General features: G+C 41.8%; 2 protein-coding genes across 3 annotated transcripts; both read right to left on the reverse strand.

Moving 5' to 3' along the window:
* Nucleotides 1–634: 634 nt before the first annotated feature.
* Nucleotides 635–4,468, reverse strand: LOC127625025 (synapse-associated protein 1-like). The gene is made up of 9 exons (XM_052100074.1): nucleotides 4,169–4,468; nucleotides 3,704–3,822; nucleotides 3,558–3,624; nucleotides 3,335–3,408; nucleotides 3,097–3,236; nucleotides 2,764–2,918; nucleotides 2,602–2,660; nucleotides 2,362–2,503; nucleotides 635–1,271 (listed from the first exon to the last, which is right to left on the reverse strand). Exons 1-9 carry the CDS (start codon nucleotides 4,314–4,316, stop codon nucleotides 1,144–1,146), a joined length of 1,032 nt encoding a protein of 343 aa, XP_051956034.1. The 5' UTR covers nucleotides 4,317–4,468; the 3' UTR covers nucleotides 635–1,143.
* A 1,185-nt stretch (nucleotides 4,469–5,653) lies between these two features.
* lmnl3 (lamin L3) lies at nucleotides 5,654–19,363 on the reverse strand. Of its 2 annotated transcripts, XM_052099968.1 has the most exons (13): nucleotides 19,261–19,363; nucleotides 18,669–19,068; nucleotides 15,739–15,895; nucleotides 15,399–15,524; nucleotides 14,805–14,975; nucleotides 13,635–13,760; nucleotides 12,618–12,838; nucleotides 10,387–10,597; nucleotides 8,601–8,708; nucleotides 8,405–8,524; nucleotides 6,710–6,811; nucleotides 6,343–6,408; nucleotides 5,654–5,999 (listed from the first exon to the last, which is right to left on the reverse strand). In XM_052099968.1, the coding sequence occupies exons 2-12, from the start codon at nucleotides 19,049–19,051 to the stop codon at nucleotides 6,370–6,372; spliced, it is 1,764 nt and encodes a 587-aa protein (XP_051955928.1). In that variant the 5' UTR covers nucleotides 19,052–19,068; nucleotides 19,261–19,363; the 3' UTR covers nucleotides 5,654–5,999; nucleotides 6,343–6,369. The 2 variants fall into 2 exon arrangements, with proteins under 2 accessions (XP_051955928.1, XP_051955930.1); XM_052099970.1 differs by lacking the exon at nucleotides 6,343–6,408.
* Between the last annotated feature and the right edge of the window lie 643 nt (nucleotides 19,364–20,006).

Raw genomic sequence — 20,006 nt, forward strand, 5'->3', positions numbered from 1 at the left:
AAAACCTCCTCAACAGCAAACGAAATAAAATCACCTACATTAATATTTAAATTAAAACACCTACTACAATAAAATAAAAACTCCTCAATAGCAAACAAAACCCCTACATTAATATTTTATTTGCATTAAATTAAAACACTCCCCAACAGCACACAAAACAATATATAAACAAACAAAACATATTTAAAAATAAATAAATTATATATATATATATAAAGCTCCTCTACAGCACACAAAACTAAATGCTTTACACATTAGACGCTACAATGTTTCATATTTTCAGTTGCCAACGGAATCTGGCAACCTTAATGACGTCATCACGTCTACGTGCGCAACAGCATGTTCAAGGTGGAGAAAACCTCAGCGATTCTTAAGTGTAGAAGCATAGCATTAAATAACTTATATTTGCTAACAGGCATTTAAATATAGAGATGCGCCACTTTAATACTTAGTAATAAAGTCGCTACAGACGAGTGAAACGGAGGCTTCGGTTATAAACCACGTGACATGAAATACTTCTGGGGAGTTGACGCATCCAGCAATACTACATCTAAAACTATTTTTGACAATTATTATGCATGCATATTAGGTCGAAGGAGTAACAATAAAAGAAACAAGAACATTTAACGATTTCAGAAGACAGATTTTATTAACTGCAACAAAATCATGATTATTCATCAACAACAAAGTTATAATAAAACCTCCCCCTTAACAAACATTAAAATATTGATTTTTACAGGTATGGAGTTCATTTCTATACAACAATAAAGGAATGAGAGAGAAACCCATGTATGTGAGACAATGGCCGACAGTGGAAAAGAAACATACAGAGGTGACGATAGTGTTTGAACACGACAGTCAGTCTTCCGAGTTTGTGTCGAACACAAACGTATAAATTCAACTCAAAACGACAGAAAGAGTCAATCATAAAATCACATCTGATTGAAAAGTTCCCACTAACCACAGAAGACTGACTACAATCAGAGAGAGGAACCGTTTTAAAGGTGCTTATTGGCAGGACACCAGATCCCTCATGAAAGCAAACGTTCTTATAGGACATCCTGATCATTCATGAGAACGTCTCTTCATTTAAACTGCAGTGCCGCGGTGGATCCTCCACACCAGAGGGGGCGCTGTCATGCTTTAGCTGTCTGCCTGCAGCATTTCCATGATCTCACGGTCCCAGTTGTCGCCTCGATTTTCTGGATCAACGACGACCTCGTATTCCTGGAGTTCCTGCTGGAGCTCCTTCTCCCAATCAGCCGTCTCCTCTATCGGAAAAAGATAACGCAAAAAACGAGAAGAAACGACCAATTATTTACATACAAGACACGTTCAACGCATGCGCATTACGACTGATTTCTGCGAGCACAGCAAGCACATTCATTGACACCACGTGTTTTCCGTGTGCCAGCGCGTGACACAAATTGCAATGTTAGCACAGTAACGTTATCGGTTTGTTTTTTGACCAAAACTTGTGCTCCAGATACGTCATTAAACGTGAACCGACTAAGGCGCCAATGCCGTACGGTTCGTTTTTTAACGAGAACAATTACACCCCTAATCTAGCATGTACTGGCAAGGGAAAACCCCCGTCTTTGAGTGTTGTCGCGCCTGCTGCATGCAGACAGTCGTACTGTGCTTATGACGGAATTGTCATGCGCGTGCACTGTGTGCGAGACACGTATTTCCGCGCAATGTGCGCAAGACGTATCGGCAGGCAGAAAACTTTGAGTGTCGTCACGCCTGCCGTTGACTGTCCACGTGTCTACAAAAACTAGACTGCACTCGGACAGTCCACGTGTACTGTGATAATGACACAATTTGCGTTACGCGCATACGGTGTACGCGGAAAACTTGCGTCTTTGCAGTCTCCGATGAATGCGCCTGCTGTTGACTCTACCAAAAAGTATCAAAAAGCAGTCACACTGCAGATGAAGTATACAAAAGAGTGTATTATATATTAAAAGGCTGAACACTCGGCTATGCGCGAAAGGAATGGCAAACAAAGGAAAGGAAGTATCCTATGAATGGAATAGACTCAGGGGTGGACTGGCCATCGGGAGAACCGAGTGGGTCGGCCGCGAAATGTGCCGGGATAAGCTAAAATGAGCCGCCACGTTATGCATAACGGACAACAAAATGGCACCGCGATATGCAGGAAAAGACAGCGAACCCCACCCCATCCCGCTCAACAAGTTTTGGGCCAGTTGCCGTGTAAAATCCCGGCCCGATTTATCTTCCCAGTCCAGCCCTGAATAGACAACAAGGTAGCTCCCTACGATTTGGTTCAGAGCCACAGACGTCTTAAAGGGACAGAAGCAAAAAAACAGTATGTTTAATGGACTGTACCAAACTCACCGTCCTGAGGGGAGCACTTCTTGTCGAGCACCAGTTGCTCCATCTCTTTCCTCAGATCTTCCTGGTTGATGTCACAGGCGTCAAAGGCGTCACTCACAAACTCAGAAACACCAGGACTGGTGGAGATCTCCTCCTCTTCATGCTACCACGGCAACCAGATCAGAGAACGTACGGTAAGCGTGTTATAGTTAAAAACGATCACGATCATGCAAATGTGAGGGCACGGGATGAGTGCGGTACCTCGTTAGTTTTGGGTTTGGCGCTGATGGCGACGGGAGGCGTTTTCGGTCTGATGCTCTCTGTAAAGCAGAAAAACCCCAATGATTATTCCTTTATCTGGCCAATCCGTAAACATCAAACATATCCATGGATGTATATTGGCCCAAAGTCTGTGATCCGCACCTGGGACGTTCTCGTTCAGTGGAGTCGCTCCATTATTTACCTCTTCTCTCTTATCAGCGGCCTGCTGTTGAGCGGCGAGAGCGGTGAGCTGCGCCGACTGCTTTATCAGAGACATGCGGTAGAAATAATTCCTCCAGAACACGTCCTCCTTCACCCTGATAGAGGACCAGACAGAGGGATGAAAGTGGATTAAAGCTTTGACTAACATTACGTGACACTGATATCAGGACACAAGCTGGACAATAAATATAACAGGCTCATATAAATAATCTAATGACGAATGTAAAATCTAGGTCCCAAAGCAAAACCAGTCAAAACCACCACTGCACTCACTGTTTTGGCACGAGGTCAAAGCGCATCCTGTTGAGTAATTCATCTTCCTGTAGCATCACCAGGGCAACAGGATACATTTGATCGAAGTCGAAATGAAACTGAACGCCAGCTGGAGGGTCGCGCAGAAAGTTCCGCTTATCCTGATCGATTAACAGAGAAAAGGACATGGGTTTGTGTTATGTAAATGACATTGGGTTTGACTGTAAAGAAGCCGTGAACGAGCGCAGCTGAAACTCACAGCAGATAAAGCTAGAATCTGCTGTTGAATGGTTTCCTCCTCGTTGTACCCGACCCAAGGCGGCACCGCTGCGTCTGCAGACAAAAGACTGATGCTTGCGTTTGTGGCAAATACATTGAAATGTCATTTCAAGTTACTTGAGAGACTAAGAAACACTTCAAGGAAAGTTTCAGGTTTCCAATGATACAACAATTTTAATGGTTTTAAGATCAATGACATGTACCTGTTTTCTTTGCATTCTGGTCTTGGACAAATTTTTCTTGCTCTTTCTGGAAATCTCCTAAAATGGTCTGAAAGATAAAGGTGAGATTAAACCAAAGAGCGCAATTCACAGAACAGCATTTTTTATCCATGTCTGGTTCGAGGCACCTTGTCAATGATGCCGTCGATGTTGCTCTCCTCTACGGTCTTCTTGATGGTTAGTGCTGTCTCGGACACAGACTCAGAGATCTTCTTAGTCGCGTTACTCGCAAAGTTCAGAATGAAGCCTGACCAAAGAGCATGAAACATAAACAAAACATGAAAACAAATGGGAGTACCAAATTCATGTACCATGGTATTTACATGGTGCTCCAAGGGATGAAATATACCATGTTACTACCCTAGTACATCTTTAAAAAACACATGGGAATATCATGGTAAATGTCCAAAACTTGGTAATACCATGGTAGATCTCCAGATAAACATGGGATCGTCATTGTATAGGTCAAAAAACATGGTAATACCATTGTAGATGTCTGGATAAACATGGGATCTTCATTGCACATGTCAAAACACATAGTAATAGCATGGCATATTTTAACATCAATACTTCTCAACACATCTGTATCTCACCGCTGAGTCCTTTGGCTTGCTCTAGGATCTCATTTGTTTGTTCTGTCCTGTCTGTGTTTATGTCTCTCTCTTCTTCTATTTCCGGTTTATCCGTTTTCTCTTGATTGACGGGCTCCGCGCTCAGCCACGTGCTCCAGCTCTTAAACATACTGCCCGCGCGCTGTCTGTCTGTGTTTCTGCGCTGAATTTAATGACTCTGAGAATTTAAACGGAATTATTTCACTTCATGTTTGACATCCGCACTGGGCCACATCAACAACACCAGCTGATCTCTTCTACGGTCATCATACTGGAGGTGCTGCGGCTCAACAGCGACACCTGCAGCAGCGGAGGAGACGAGAAAGATCGACTAGCGGTAACCAAAAATCCTGTCAATATTATTAACAGAAAATGATTATTGATGCTGCCTCTTTTATTCAGAAATTTCCAACCTGTTGAAATATTTTGGATGTCTTCAATTATATTTAAAGGTGCTTTGAGTGATTTTTATTTCCACATCTCATTTGCTATCTTTGGAGGGCGGGGTTTTGGAAAGAGGGGGCGTGGATAATTAAACGGCTCAGTCTCGTGAAAGTAGAACGGCTGAAATCGCTTACAGCAACTTTAATCTCAGTAACTGCCCCGTCATTGGAGAGACTGTTTAGCAGAGATGACACTTCTATTCAAATGAATGGGAGAAATTAGACCGCCCAACCAAGGAGATCTAGCGCCCAACGGATGTAGAAAGGAAGTCCCGCCTTACAGGTTAACGAGCCAATCACCTTTTAGATACAGACATTGCCTGTCAATCAACTTTAGAACGCGCATGCGCATTAGCTATACAAACCGGGAGTAATGAGTCACAATTTATGTTACCAGCGTTGTCATACTTTACTGCAGATTTGACACATGTACTTTGATCGTAATCTTGACCAAACATTCTTCAGATTTTGGTGTTCCCCCATTCAAGTAAATACGAGCTGCACTTTCATGACTGGAAATAGCCTCCTGAGAGAGTTCCAAAAATGGCCGACAGTGGACTGACTTGCTAGAGAGACTCTGGCACACCTTTAAGCCAATCAGAATATTTTCTAAAATCACTTACAACACCTTTAATAATCAATTGCAGTATTTCCTTTAAAAATGGCCCCATTTCTGTTTTGGCTTCCAATCTTTTGTAATACTATTTTTATATTATCATTATATATATATATATATATATATATATATATATATATTTATAGTAATTTTTTATTATTATTTTGTAATATTTATGGAAGATCATTTATTCTTGAAATAATTCATTATAGAGCTACATATAACATTACAAAATGCTTTTATAACTGTAGAATTGTATATAAAAACAGTACAGAGGAGAAAGCTTTAAAAAAGAAATACAGAATTTATTTTCTTTGTATACCTCTTGCAATTTATGTTCATTGTGCAAATGTACATAATAGACATTTTGTTTGATAAAATATAAACTTTTATGCATAAATTTTACTTGAGCTGGCACGGACCTAAACATACATTTTCTCTCATCTTCAAAAGAATAGGAGGAGTATACAGAAACTCAATATGACACTTTATGGATGTGAAATAAGGAAACCTATAGACACGATTTTGCTAAATGCATTTATTGCAAATTTATTACGTTTCACTTATTTCAATTGTATAATTTATTTAAGCAAAGAACAACAAGGAAAGATGTAAAAAAATTAAACAATCAAGTTTAGACCCTAGACTACATTTATGGAAGACCGTAAGTTACAGCAGACAGTTGTTAGTTAGATGGAGTGATCGGAAGAGGAGTCGCTTACATGACCGCACAGCTAGCATCCCGATTATGCCTCTGAAAGAGAAATGCACACTTTATTATTCACAAACACACACTCATGTGCGCTCCGATTCAAATTGGCAGATTAATCTTTGCATGTGCATGCGGTCATAATCATTCACAACAAAGCTGCAACAAGCAAGACAACATTAGAGAAGTGCACGCTGGGATAAAAATGGTGATTTGATCAGCCGACACACACTATCATTTAGACTTGATGGTGAAATGCGACTCGTGACAAATATAGCATTATATTAGTCTTCATGACAGAAGCGTAGAAGCAAAGCAAAGCCACGATTTCTGCAAAAACGATGCTAGAACAGCCGTTGACTTCATCACCGCAGCGTTACAATCTCACCTACAAAGGTTTCTGAATCAGTTCCGATCAGGACAGCGAGCAACATTTCTTTTTTCTTCTTTTGGGCTTTCAAAAAAAAAACACAGTTGAAGAAATGATTTAAATACAGATGCTATCTTTAAATTTAGACACTATGACGAACACAATGATGGTAATAAAAGTGCACATTGATCGAATATGCGCCTTGATCGATCGGATTGGCATATACACACACGTGCCATTTACACTTGGCCATTAAAACACACAAAGTCTCCGCACAATGCACACAACTCTAATCTACTATTGCATGAGTTCAAGAGAGATGCAGCGCACGTCAGAGATGAAACATCAATATCGTAACACAAGGGTTTGTAAAATGTGTTGTTACCTGTCGTCGGGGGTGAACACCAGGGGTCATGATACTCTCATCAAACTCAGAGTCGTCTTCAGCGCTTTCCTGAATGCACACCAGATAGCGCTCTGCAATTTCCTACACAAAACATATGCAAATATATCACATGGGATGCCACCCCCCCTTGCAAACCACCATCCCCTTTAGATCATGCGCTATAACTGTTCTGAGACCAGTGCAGACAGACAGCGCACTGGAGGTTAAGTCATGCACTAAATAGGGAGAAAGGGTGCATCCTATATCTCTCCTACAACTGTTCTGAGACCAGTGCAGACAGACAGAACACTGGAGATCAAGTCATGCACTAAATAGGGAGCAAGGGAGCATCCTATAGCTCTCCTATAACTGTTTTGAGACCAGTGCAGACAGACAGAGCACTGGAGGTTAAGTCATGCACTAAATAGGGAGCAAGGGAGCATCCTATAGCTCTCCTATAACTGTTCTGAGACCAGTGCAGACAGACAGCACACTGGAGGTTAAGTCATGCACTAAATAGGGAGAAAGGGTGCATCCTATAGCTCTCCTACAACTGTTCTGAGACCAGTGCAGACAGACAGAACACTGGAGGTTAAGTCATGCACTAAATAGGGAGCAAGGGAGCATCCTATAGCTCTCCTATAACTGTTTTGAGACCAGTGCAGACAGACAGAGCACTGGAGGTTAAGTCATGCACTAAATAGGGAGCAAGGGAGCATCCTTTAGCTCTCCTATAACGGTTCTGAGACCAGTGCAGACAGACAGCACACTGGAGGTCAAGTCATGCACTAAATAGGGAGCAAGGGAGCATCCTATAGCTCTCCTATAACTGTTCTGAGACCAGTGCAGACAGACAGCACACTGGAGGTTAAGTCATGCACTAAATAGGGAGCAAGGGAGCATCCTATAGCTCTCCTATAACTGTTCTGAGACCAGTGCAGACAGACGGCACACTGGAGGTTAAGTCATGCACTAAATAGGGAGCAAGGGAGCATCCTATAGCTCTCCTATAACTGTTTTGAGACCAGTGCAGACAGACAGCACACTGGAGGTTCAGTCATGCACTAAATAGGGAGCAAGGGAGCATCCTATAGCTCTCCTATAACTGTTTTGAGACCAGTGCAGACAGACAGAGCACTGGAGGTTAAGTCATGCACTAAATAGGGAGCAAGGGAGCATCCTATAGCTCTCCTATAACTGTTTTGAGACCAGTGCAGACAGACAGAGCACTGGAGGTTAAGTCATGCACTAAATAGGGAGCAAGGGAGCATCCTATAGCTCTCTATGCAGTTAAGTGCGTTCACTCTTAAAATCTGATCAAAAGTTCAATTTCAGGATGCAGATGATATATATGTATATATAACTCTGGGCTTTAGTCCCGAGGTCCACATATGTATGCATGCATGCATTTTTAGGAAAACACTTTGCTCTTGAATTCATGTTTTTGCTTGATTATTAGGTGCACACAGCAGTCACACGAGGGTATAAGGAGGTACAGCATGGCACTTAAACGTTGTCTAGAATACAAGTTAAGCTTAAAAGACAGCCTTTGTGGCACAGCATCGCTCTTCGCAAAATATAATTTCAACTTAATTTCTATGCCATTTCGAGACCTGACATTTCTAGATGTTTCCAGCATTTCCAGAGGATCACAGCTGAATCATGAGCGCAGTATAATCTGATCGCGCATCTCACCTCGTTCTGCGTGTTCAGCAGACAGACTCTGTCTTCACCAAACGGGCCCAACGTCTCATGGCTCCTCATTACCAAATCACCTGCAGAGCTCTGCTGCACTCCCGCACCTGCGGCCCAGATCTGACGACACACACCACAACCACCCTTTAGACAGGCCGTTTGGCCAAACCTTCAAATTCTGAATTGTGGTTTTTACCGTCAGCGTTTGTCCAGCAGTGAGCACACAAGGTGAGGGAATCTTGAAGACAATATCAGGGGCCTCTTGATGACTCTTTCGTAACACCCAGCCCCCTATTGGTTGATCCTGAAATTACAATTACAGTTCATTGCAGGTAGGATAGGTCATTACTGTATAAACACTCAAGAGCACTTTATCAGGAACTACACTAATACAGGGTAGGGCCTCCATTTCCTCTCAAAACAGTCTCAATTCTCCATGGCATGATTCCTGAAGATGTTGGAAACATTCCTTTGAGAGTCTGGTCCATGTTGACATGACTGCGTCACACAACTTCTGTTCTAGTACCACATCCCAAAAAGTGTGATTATTGAATCTATTGGATTCAGCGCAGGTGACTGCGAAGGCCATTGAAGAACAGTGAACTCATGGTCATGTTCATGAAACCAGTTTGAGACTATAGATGGCTTTGTGACATGGTGCATTATCATGCAGGAAGTCCATTAGAAGAGGGGTCAATTGTGGCCATGAAGGGATGCACATGGTCTGCAACAATACTCAAATAGGCCGTGGCATTCAAGCGAAGATTGATTTGTATTAACGGGCCAAAGTGTGCCTAGAAAACGGTCCTCACACCATTACACCACCACCACCAGCCTGGACTGTTGGCACGAGGAAGCTTGAGTCCATGGATTTATGCTGCTGGTGCCATTGTCTGACCCTACCATCGGTGTACCGGTCCAGTTTTGGTGAGCCTGTGCCCACCGCTGCCTCCGCTTTCTGTTCTTGGCTGACCGAAGTGGAACCCGATGTGGTGCTGTTGTAGCCCATCAAGGCGTGACGCGTTATGCGTTCTCAGATGCTATTCTGCTCACTACAATTACACAGAGGCGGTTATCGGAGTAATCTCAGCCTTTGTCAGCTCGAACCAGTCTGTCCATTCTCCGTTGACCTCTCTCATCAACAGGGTGGTTTCATCTACAGAATTATTCGGTGTAAATTCTGGAGACTGTTGTGTGAAAATCCCGGAGACTGTTGTGTGAAAATCCCAGGAGATCAGCAGCTACAGAAATACCTGAACCAGCCTGTCTGGCACCAAAAAGCATGTTGAAATCACTCCGATCGCATTTGTTCTTAATTCTGATGGTTGTGAAAATTAACTGAAGCTCCTGACCCGTATCTCCATGATTGTATCCATTGCACTGCTGCCACATGATTGGCTGATTAGATACTCGCATGAATATGTAGGTGTACCTAATAAAGTACTCCGTGAGTGTATATTGTAATGGTGGATTGTCAACCAGTAGAGGTTTAATGGTGCATTCACATACAATGCAAAGAAAATCTTCGCCTTGCATGGCTCGCGTGCGTTTGACCGCTGGATTATAAATGTGTGTTGAAGCTCGCACTAGTAACGCGAACCTGCGAGTATTCCCCATTCTCTTCCGGATAAGGACAGGAGGCGGGGCTTCTACGACTTGGTTCATAGTAAAGTACAGCCAATAGCTGGAATCAAGTAGACGCGCATATTTTCAGAACTTACCAGGTTGTCCAACTTCCTCGCTCACTTTCCTCCAAGTGATATCTTTATTCATCCAGTCTGACATCTGGACTTTCGCGTCAACGCATCACGCGAATTTTTCGCTCGAGTTAAAAAATGTCCACTTGTGCGAATGAAGCGATTCCGTGTGTTCAAGTCACGCCATTCGTTTAGACTTTGTATGCAATTGCACCGCACAAAACGGTCACTTCGGGTTGTATGTGAACGCACCATTACTATTACAACGTCTGTGAAAGCTCGTACCTTGTCAGATTTATTCAGGAGTTTGATGTACTTCCCGTCCATGTCAATCTCTTCAATGGACACACTTCCACGACTGAAAGAATGTTGGGAGTACCTGATGCTGGGCGAAAGACCTGAACTTGAGCCTTCACGTTTGCGTTTCTTTCTCCCGGGTTCCGCGTGAGTGCGAGAAATGGTGGACTGCTGGATTGGACTGGGTGAAAGATTCAATCTGGGGGGGGGGGGTCATTCACAGAGAAGATTCTAGTTATTCTAGTATATGAAACAAAAATCACACTTTCCATGAATAGAGCTTATTTAACGGTCTAATTACGCTTTTCTACTTGGTACAAATCAGAGCCCTCTAGGGGGCGCTGATCACGAAAAAAGTAGGTGTCGTTTTAAAACTTAGACTCGTATCTTACAATGAATGTAGCGGATCTGACCAATTCTGAAATACTGCTTTAAAAAATGTGCTGATAATTTAGAACGGAAAATCACAACAATCCTATTTAAAACCAGTGAAAGATCACACAGCCATGTGATATATCATTGGAAAGGTCTTGATTAGTAGAATACGACGAGCACATTTATTTCACTCAGAGACCAAACTACAGTGAGTTTTAGTGTGTGAGAGCCACATGTATAGTAAACAGATAAACAGAATTCTCACCACATTTTGGTTTATTACTTCATGAAAAATAAACATGATATAAAATATGGCACGTCACACCTTACAGCAGTGACCCTGTATCAAACAAGTCCACAGTCATGCAAGTAGTGTTTATATTTGCGATTATAATTCTCAGTTATTCTGTATTAAATGTTCAATGAAACATCTGAATACATGTTTGAAGAGGTATTTGGACACGCTGATAAATAAAAGTCCAACTTGAGTAGGCTACCATGGGTCCATATGCTATAACCTTTGTCCCATCAACACAGGGTTTTCCTGGGATACTTGACATGTTGGAGAACACCACCAAAGTTAATGTGATGACCTTCCATTCTAACTGTCTAAAGGGTATCAATGTTTTTTCTCTAATCTCGATCCAAATACATTTTCTTCACATTTTAAAAAGGTTTTCTATAAATTGATCCCATGCAGTTGAGTTGGTATCAGGTGTGCCATTTAGGCATGAATTCCTTAAAAATGGCTTCAGGGTGAAATAATAAAATCGCATTATATATTCTTGGAAAATGTCTCTATGCAAACAATCAAACAGATGTATGAAAGTTTGCATCAGCACGCTAATAACTCACGTTCATAACTCATTCATGTTGACGATCTTTTTTTATTATTATTATTCTCCCCTTTTCACCCCAATTCCCAATGCGCTCTTCCAAGTCCTCATGGTGGCGTAGTGACTCGCCTCAATCCGGGTGGCGGAGGACGAATCTCAGTTGCCTCATCTGAGACTGTCAATCTGCACATCTTATCCCGTGGCTTGTTGAGCGCGTTACCGTGGAGACGTAGCACATGTGGAGGCTTCACGCTATTCTCCGCGGCATCCACGCGCAACTCACCACACGCCCCACCGAGAGCGAGAACCACATTATAGTGACCACGAGGAGGTTACCTCATGTTACTCTACCCTCCCTAGCAACCGGACCAATTTGGTTGCTTAGGAGACCCAAGTACATTTTATAAATTGTTTATATAAATATAATGTTTACTGACACAAAAACAAATGCCATGACACAAATTGTAACACGGCTCTTATTATTTTGTGTGACTTTCCAAGATTTGAGTTTAAGGCTCCATTTTACCGGTTTGTGGAAAGTGCCAAATATGAAATGTTAAAGACGGAGATGGTTAAACATGCTTAACAGAGTTGGGTCATGTCCACATGAATACGGTTTCCTTTGAAAACATGTTTCTCTACATTTGACCTCACTGAGATGGCGAATTTGTCTTGTGCAAACAGTGCTTTTTGGAAACGCTGTCTTCCTGTTGTAGTGTTGACTGGAAAAATGGAGACCTCTTTGTTTTCATGGGAGTCATGTGATCTAGCAAACCCAAAACAATCAAGATGGCTGCCCACGTTGTAGCAACTTTGTGCCTACGATCTACTTTGATAGCGTTGTTAAAGACAAATGTTAGCTTGTGCATCTTAACATAGCATTCCTTCAAAGTCATGTGGACATAACCTTAGACACAACCAAGTCAACTGAAGGAATAAAATACAATACTAAAATAACTGAAACTAGAACACACACACAAATAATGAAAGTGCCACCAGCTCTCTCACCTCTTCTCTTCACCCTCCAGCATCTTACGGTAAGCGTTTATCTCCAGATCCAGCATGAGCTTCACGTCCAGAAGGTTCTGGTACTCCTCCAGCTGCTCCTGCATCTGCTGTCTCATGTCGGACATCTCCTGATCCTTCTGAGAGAGTCGGTGTTGATTCAACTGTCTCTCACGGTCCAGAATCTGCTCCAGCTCCTGAATACGTGCCTCCAACACAGAGTTCTGATCCAAAAACATGTGTAGAGTTAAACTTCTGTAAACTCTTGAAGTCTATAAAGAGTATGGAAAAGGTGCAATATCTGGATTTTGAGCTACACCCCAGTCTTGTGTATTCTGGGCAGTTCGGCTAATGATTCTCCAAGTACTTTTGGAAGTTAAAATATAAAAAAAATGCAATTCTTACTGTATTATTTCCCTCAGAGGCTTGTTACCAAATGATCATCATGGAGAGTTTACAACACCAGAACAAGGCTCCAGGCAAAAAATAAATAAATAAAAATGAAAATAGGTACATAATGTGGGACTTATTGTAAAAATAAGCCAGAAATACACCAGGGACTCTTATTTTGAAATGTCTGAACTCCTATGTGCTCCAAGTATCAAACTCATTGACGGCTGATTCGCCGAATAATTCACTGATTCAAACTGCTAAAATGAGCTCCGGAGTTCAAACATGTTTTGTGAATCTTTTTGGTTGATTCATTAAAAACATTCGGTTCAAATGAGTCATTTGTCTGAATTGATGGCATCTAACGAAACTGTATACTAAAGGCACAACGTGTTGCCAACTGTCTCGGACGGGAAGAACCACCCCATAAGAGTCCTTCGTTCAGGATCGCTCAACCATTTGCTCATGCCATAGGTTGAGTGGAAAGTCGGCATGTAAGGCAAGTGTCCGCTAAAAAGCAATTTTCCGATAGCACCACAGAATCACAGCGTTTACATTTTCAGACAGTCAACCGACCAACACGTCGCTTCAATCAGGCCAAGTCAACAACAGCAGCTACCGGATTACTACCTGTTTCTGTAGGTTGTTGATTTGCATCGACTGTGATTCCAGACGGAGTTTGGTGCCTGCAAGTTCTTCTCTCGTCGAGGACGCGAAATCGCTGTTCTTCACCGCTGTCTGTTTTGCATTCTCCAACTGCAAGAATAAAACGCCACCCATTACTGTAAACACAAATGAGAAACCAGTAAACAGTTTGGTGAAGTAGATGACAAGCACATTATGGAGATACCATGAAAGACATCCATTCGCGATTCCAGTCTGCTTCCTCGTCGTGCCTCTCCAGCGCCCCCTCTCGCTCAAAGCCCTGAACTACACCTCTCCTGTACCTCTGCTCTGAAGAACCGTAGACTATCTTACTCTGAGAGAGTTACATATAGTGAGAAATGAAGAAATGTGCATGCAGAGCTAGTGCTTATGTATTGAGGTATTATAGCATTCTGCACTCTGGCTGTTGTGCATCTTTAAAGCCTAAAGTATACTTCGCTTTTCTTCCTGCTTGCCGAAACGTCTCGAGCACGGTCAAGCTATCTTTCAAAGGCTAAACTCCAGTGACCATGAGCCTGTACGGATGCATTCAAAGCATGCATACTATAACTGCCTTGTCAAACTCTTTAAGTGCATTCGATCAACAAGTCCGCACGAACACTGCCGATTACAAGCGGTATTAGCATAAACGGTCACCTAAGCAACAATTTCGAAATAATCTTGCTGCACAAGCTGCACTTATATAGCGCCTTTTCAACATTTGTGGTATTCAAAGCACTTGACTGTGTCTTATTCACCCATTCACACACACATTCATACACCAATGACAGTAGAGCTGCATGCAAGGCGCTAGTCTGCCATTGGGAGCAACTTGGGGTTCAGTGTCTTGCCCAAGGACACTTCGGCATGTGGAGTCATGTGGGACAGGAATCGAACCACCAACCTAGTGATTAGTGGCCGACCCGCTCTACCACCTGAGCCACAGCTGCCCAAAGTTGAAGTTAGCAACGGGACAGAGAACGCTACTTTCCTTGTAGCGAGTGGTAGGCCTTTCTTTGGGCCTTCTTTCCAAATGCCTCAAAACTACAAATGCAATCACGCTGAACGATGTAAGGCCAAGAACTCAATGCCTGGATTCTGGTGGCTGTAAAAGCGTGTCACAGATGATGCGTGTATTGTGACCGACTGTTCTACCTTGGCGGAGAAGGTCTTCTCCAGCTCCTCTTTGTACTGCTGGATTTGAATTTCATGTTCCTGTCGGAGCTGCTTCATGGCTTCAGCCAGTTTACCCTCAAACTCCTTCTGCCTTCCGCTGTCCAGCTCCATCAGTCTGCTCTCATGGCGGCTCCGCATTTCACGGGCCTCCTGGACACAGGAGCGTAAGCACAGACGGGAGGAGAAATAAGAATACAAAGATACCCAGTTAGCACACGTAGCATCTCCGAGATGTCAGTTTTAGATCTTTTCATCTGTAAAGCATCTTAATCCAATTAGCATCTGCTAAACATCTAAAAATCATAAACGTCTCCAAGACCTCTGCTGGATGTCTTATTGACATATTGGAGACGAGCAAACAACGAAAAAAAATACCTCAAAAGCCCATTTGTCACGGTGTTGAAGTTACTGCATTTTGGCTTTGTAGGGCAGCATAGCCATAAGGTTAAAAACAACCCAGAATAGCCCCAACACTAAATACCTTCAAATAATGACTTTGAATATTGATAGTAGCCAAACATTCGGGTTTGATAACAACAGAAACTGGCCCATGAGTCCAGCTGAGTTCTGGACCTGTTCGCTTAGATGTTTCTGGAAGTCCAGATGCTCCTTAAGTGTTTGAAATTGATTTTCAGCATCCACTCGACGAAGCATCTCAGAGTGCAGTTGGGTATTGCTGTTCTGCAGGGCCGACTCCAGCTGTAAAGCAGAAGAACTGTTCAAACTCATCTTAACTAGCCTGAAGTCCACAGCGTAAAACGTTTGGACATTTCTGCACATGGTAACAACTCAAAAGATGTTGTACACATACTTTGGACCACACAAGTGCAATGGAGAGAAATGTAGTCAAGCTGCTCACCTGCTAAATTAGTTTTCCATTGGATTTTACAGTACAATATGCATTTAGACTTACATTAGCCACTTGTGTACTGAGGTCAGAAATGTCAGTCTCCAGCCTGCGGTTGGTGGACAGTAAATTAGCATAATCGGCTTCTTTAGAGTTCAGGGCGGCTTCAAGATTTCGCCAGTGTCCAACAGCTGTGTTCAGTTCACACTCTTTCTTATTATTCCTGAAAGACAGAAGAAGAATAAACATGAGAAGAAAAAAAAAAAAAAAAAATAATCGGAAGCAGGACTTCAGATAGAACGGCCCCAGATAGCACAGACGCCTATTTGATATGTTTGTTTACATCTGGAAGACGTGTGTTTTTTGCACATCTGCAATACGTCTTGAAGACGCATGTCTCGGATGTTAATAAGACATTCAGCAGATGTCTTTGAGACGTTTATGATTTAGAGTGTTTGTGAATCTGATCTTTTTCAGATGTTTAGCAGATGTTAATTAGACTGTACAGCTTTCCAGATTAAAAGATCTTAAAACAGACTTCTTGGAGATGAAGTGCCATCTGGGAATATTTCGGTCCATCGTTAACTCATTTGATACTGTAAGAGAACCTTGATAGCACACGTCCATCTCAGAGATATCTTTTTTCATCTGGAGAGTTTAACATCTGCTAAACATCTGAAAAAGATCAGATTTACAAACAATCTAAATCAAACATCTCAAAGACATCTGCCGAACGTCTTATTAACATCCAAGAGTAAACGTCTTCTAGACACATTGCAGAACCTAAAAACACATCTTTCAGATGTAAACAGACACATCAAATAGGCATCTGGGTGATGTACGTGTTCTCTCAGGGACAATTATGGAACAACATATGGAACGTTTCCTCTTGGATGTTAATAAAACGTTCAGCAGATGTCTTTGAGATGTTTATGATTGAAGATATTTGTATATCTGATCTTTTTCAGATGTTTAGCAGATGTTAATTAGATTGTAAAGCTTCCCAGATTAAAAGATCTAAAACAGACATCTTAGAGATGCATGTGTGCAATCTGGGTTTATTTCGGCCATCATTAATTAATTTGGTACTATAAGAGAACCCTGACACGTACATCTCAAGAGAAGTCTGTTTTAGATTTTTATTCACCTGGAAATCATCCAACATCTGCTAAACATCTGAAAAACATCAGATTTACAAACATCTTCAATCAGAAACGTCTCAAAAACATCTCAAAGACATCTGCTGAACGTCTTACTGACAGATTTACAAACATCTTCAATCATAAACGTCTCAAAGACATCTCAAAGACATCTGCTGAACGTCTTACTGACAGATTTACAAACATCTTCAATCATAAACGTCTCAAAGACATCTCAAAGACATCTGCTGAACGTCTTACTGACAGATTTACAAACATCTTCAATCATAAATGTCTCAAAAACATCTCAAAGACATCTGCTGAACGTCTTACTGACAGATTTACAAACATCTTCAATCATAAACGTCTCAAAGACATCTCAAAGACATCTGCTGAACGTCTTACTGACAGATTTACAAACATCTTCAATCATAAACGTCTCAAAGACATCTGCTGAACATCTTACTGACAGATTTACAAACATCTTCAATCATAAACGTCTCAAAGACATCTCAAAGACATCTGCTGAACGTCTTACTGACAGATTTACAAACATCTTCAATCATAAATGTCTCAAAAACATCTCAAAGACATCTGCTGAACGTCTTACTGACAGATTTACAAACATCTTCAATCATAAACGTCTCAAAGACATCTCAAAGACATCTGCTGAACATCTTACTGACAGATTTACAAACATCTTCAATCATAAACGTCTCAAAGACATCTCAAAGACATCTGCTGAACGTCTTATTGACGTCAGAGAGTAAACGTCTTCTGGACGTATAGTAGATGTAACCACAACCTAAAAACAGATGTAAACAGACACAACAAGTAGTCCTCTTGGTGATATACGTGTGATAGCATGTCTCGGATGTCAAGAAGACATTCAGAAGATGTCTTTGGAGACGTTTACAATTTAGAATGTTTGTAAATCTGATCTTTTTAAGATGTTTAGCAGATGTTACTTAGATTGTGATCTTAAACAGACATCTCAGAGTTGTATGCTACGTGTGCTCTCTGGATGTGCAAAAAGTAAACATTAGCAAATACATTTAACCCTTGTGCGACCTTTGGGACATTTTTGTCTTTTGCATTTTGGTTTTTTCATCATTTTGGGTGTGTTAATGCCAATGGCATACATTTTGCCAAAGGCGTGTATTTTTGGAAGGAACTTTGATATTTCAACCCCAGTTCCTATAATACATCTATAATACACTGTGTCCACAAAGTAGTCACACTTGGGACCTTCAGGACAAAAATGTCCCCATTGAAACCCATTAAAACTGCAATATTTGATCCCAGTGCCATTAACGCACACAATCATGAATTCTATGATATTATGCTTTCTTTCCGGAGCCCTGACTTCAAAATATACATTTGTAATATTTTCCACCGGATGACGCCATTTTCCTCATGTTTAGCCTATGGAGCAAATACAAGCTTTTCCCCTATTGTACTATAGACCACTGCAGAACAATTGAATAAATGATGTAGATAAAGTTAAAGTGTGTTGGTACGGAGGTCAAAGTGTGTTTTGTATGCGTGTATTGAGAAATGTGTGTGTGTGGCATTTAAAGGTTTAAAATCCTGAAAATTAATGAATATTTTGTAGTTATGATCAGGACTGATGTTGGTTAAAAAAAATCTAAGTGAAAGTGGAAAATAAAATTAATATTATTATTATTATTATTATGGCCGTTTTTTGACGTGGACACTTTTGTCCTCTAAGGACCTCAGAGTAACTTTTCTTATACTGACGCACAAGGAGACCAACTGAGGGTCCAACCTATGTCCCCACAGGCCTCTAGATTTCAACATGAATGTGATGTTAAAAATAACATCATGACACTTTACCTCGCTGTCAGTTTCTTATGTTTCTCTTGCAGTTGACTTAATTCAATCTGTAGTCTGGCCCTCTCGTTTGCAACGGAGTCCAGAGTTTTCCGCGCGTCCGCCAACTCCGTCTCATAGACGCGACGCACGTTGGCCACCTCCCTGACCGCCGTCTCCTCCTTCTCCTGCAGGAGAAGCTGCATGGACGACTTCTCATTCTCCAGCTGACGGACCCGCTCGATGTAGTTGGCCAGGCGGTCGTTGAGGTGGCGCAGGTCCTCCTTCTCCTGCAGGCGGGTGAGACGCGTCGGGCTGACGGTGGACGGAGACGCGCCGCTACGCCTGGACGAGCGCACAGTGGACGTGCGGCTTTCCGTCGGGGTGGACAGGAGGATAGCGTCCATGACTGACGCACTTTAACCTAAAAATAAATAAATGCAAATATGATATGAAAGAGCAGACCCGCTCACAAACAGAGTATCCAAAATATCATCTGAAGCGCGCGGATGCAAAGTTAAACCAGTGAAATTAAGCACGATACTGTCGCCTTCCACATGCGTCAGAGTGTAAACATGAGCGTACAAAACTCAAATGCATTAAATTAACACGCTACCGGGCTTTGTGAAGTCCTAGAGACGTGACGGGAGAGAGATGTGCTGTTGTTTCGTTCAGACTGAGGAATAAACTAAATTGTTCTTCATTACTGTCAGCTGCGCAGTGATGTCACGTCACAAGACCCGCGGCGCGCGATGCCGGATTTAAAGGGAAAGTCAAGTCATTTTTATTTGTATAACACTTTTCACAACTCAAATGTTTCAAAACAGCTTAAAAAAAAATCATGCATTAACAAAAAATGAAACTGTAATATTTATAAAAGTCTTTAAACACTTTGTGTTTAAAAAAAATGTAATAATTAAATAATAATTGTATTAATAACCCCAGTGAGCAAGCTGAAAGCGACTGTGGCAAGGAACACAAAACTCCATAAGATGTAGATTAATGGAGAAAAATAACCTTGGGAGAAACCAGACTCACTGTGGGGGCCAGTTCCCCTCTGGCTAACATCATGAATATAATGTTATTCATGTGCAGTGCAGGTCAAGGTTTAAAATGAAGGCTTTTGTTGGCAATTGTTAGTCTATGTATTTCATTTCAAGAGTGTAGTCCATCATTAGACCAAGGTGATGCAGGCAGAGATCAATGAGGTGCATCGCAGTTCAACTGGCAGGTCATTTTGATGAGGTTCAGTGGGGTCCATCCTAAATCCAAGGTCCAGTCGCGGTATTGTCACATCGAAGTTATGAAAATGCGTTCAGCGGGAGAAGCTGATGTAAACATAGAGAGGATGCGCAAAGGCTA

Source organism: Xyrauchen texanus, chromosome 31, assembly GCF_025860055.1.
Source record: "Xyrauchen texanus isolate HMW12.3.18 chromosome 31, RBS_HiC_50CHRs, whole genome shotgun sequence".
NCBI lineage: Eukaryota > Metazoa > Chordata > Actinopteri > Cypriniformes > Catostomidae > Xyrauchen > Xyrauchen texanus.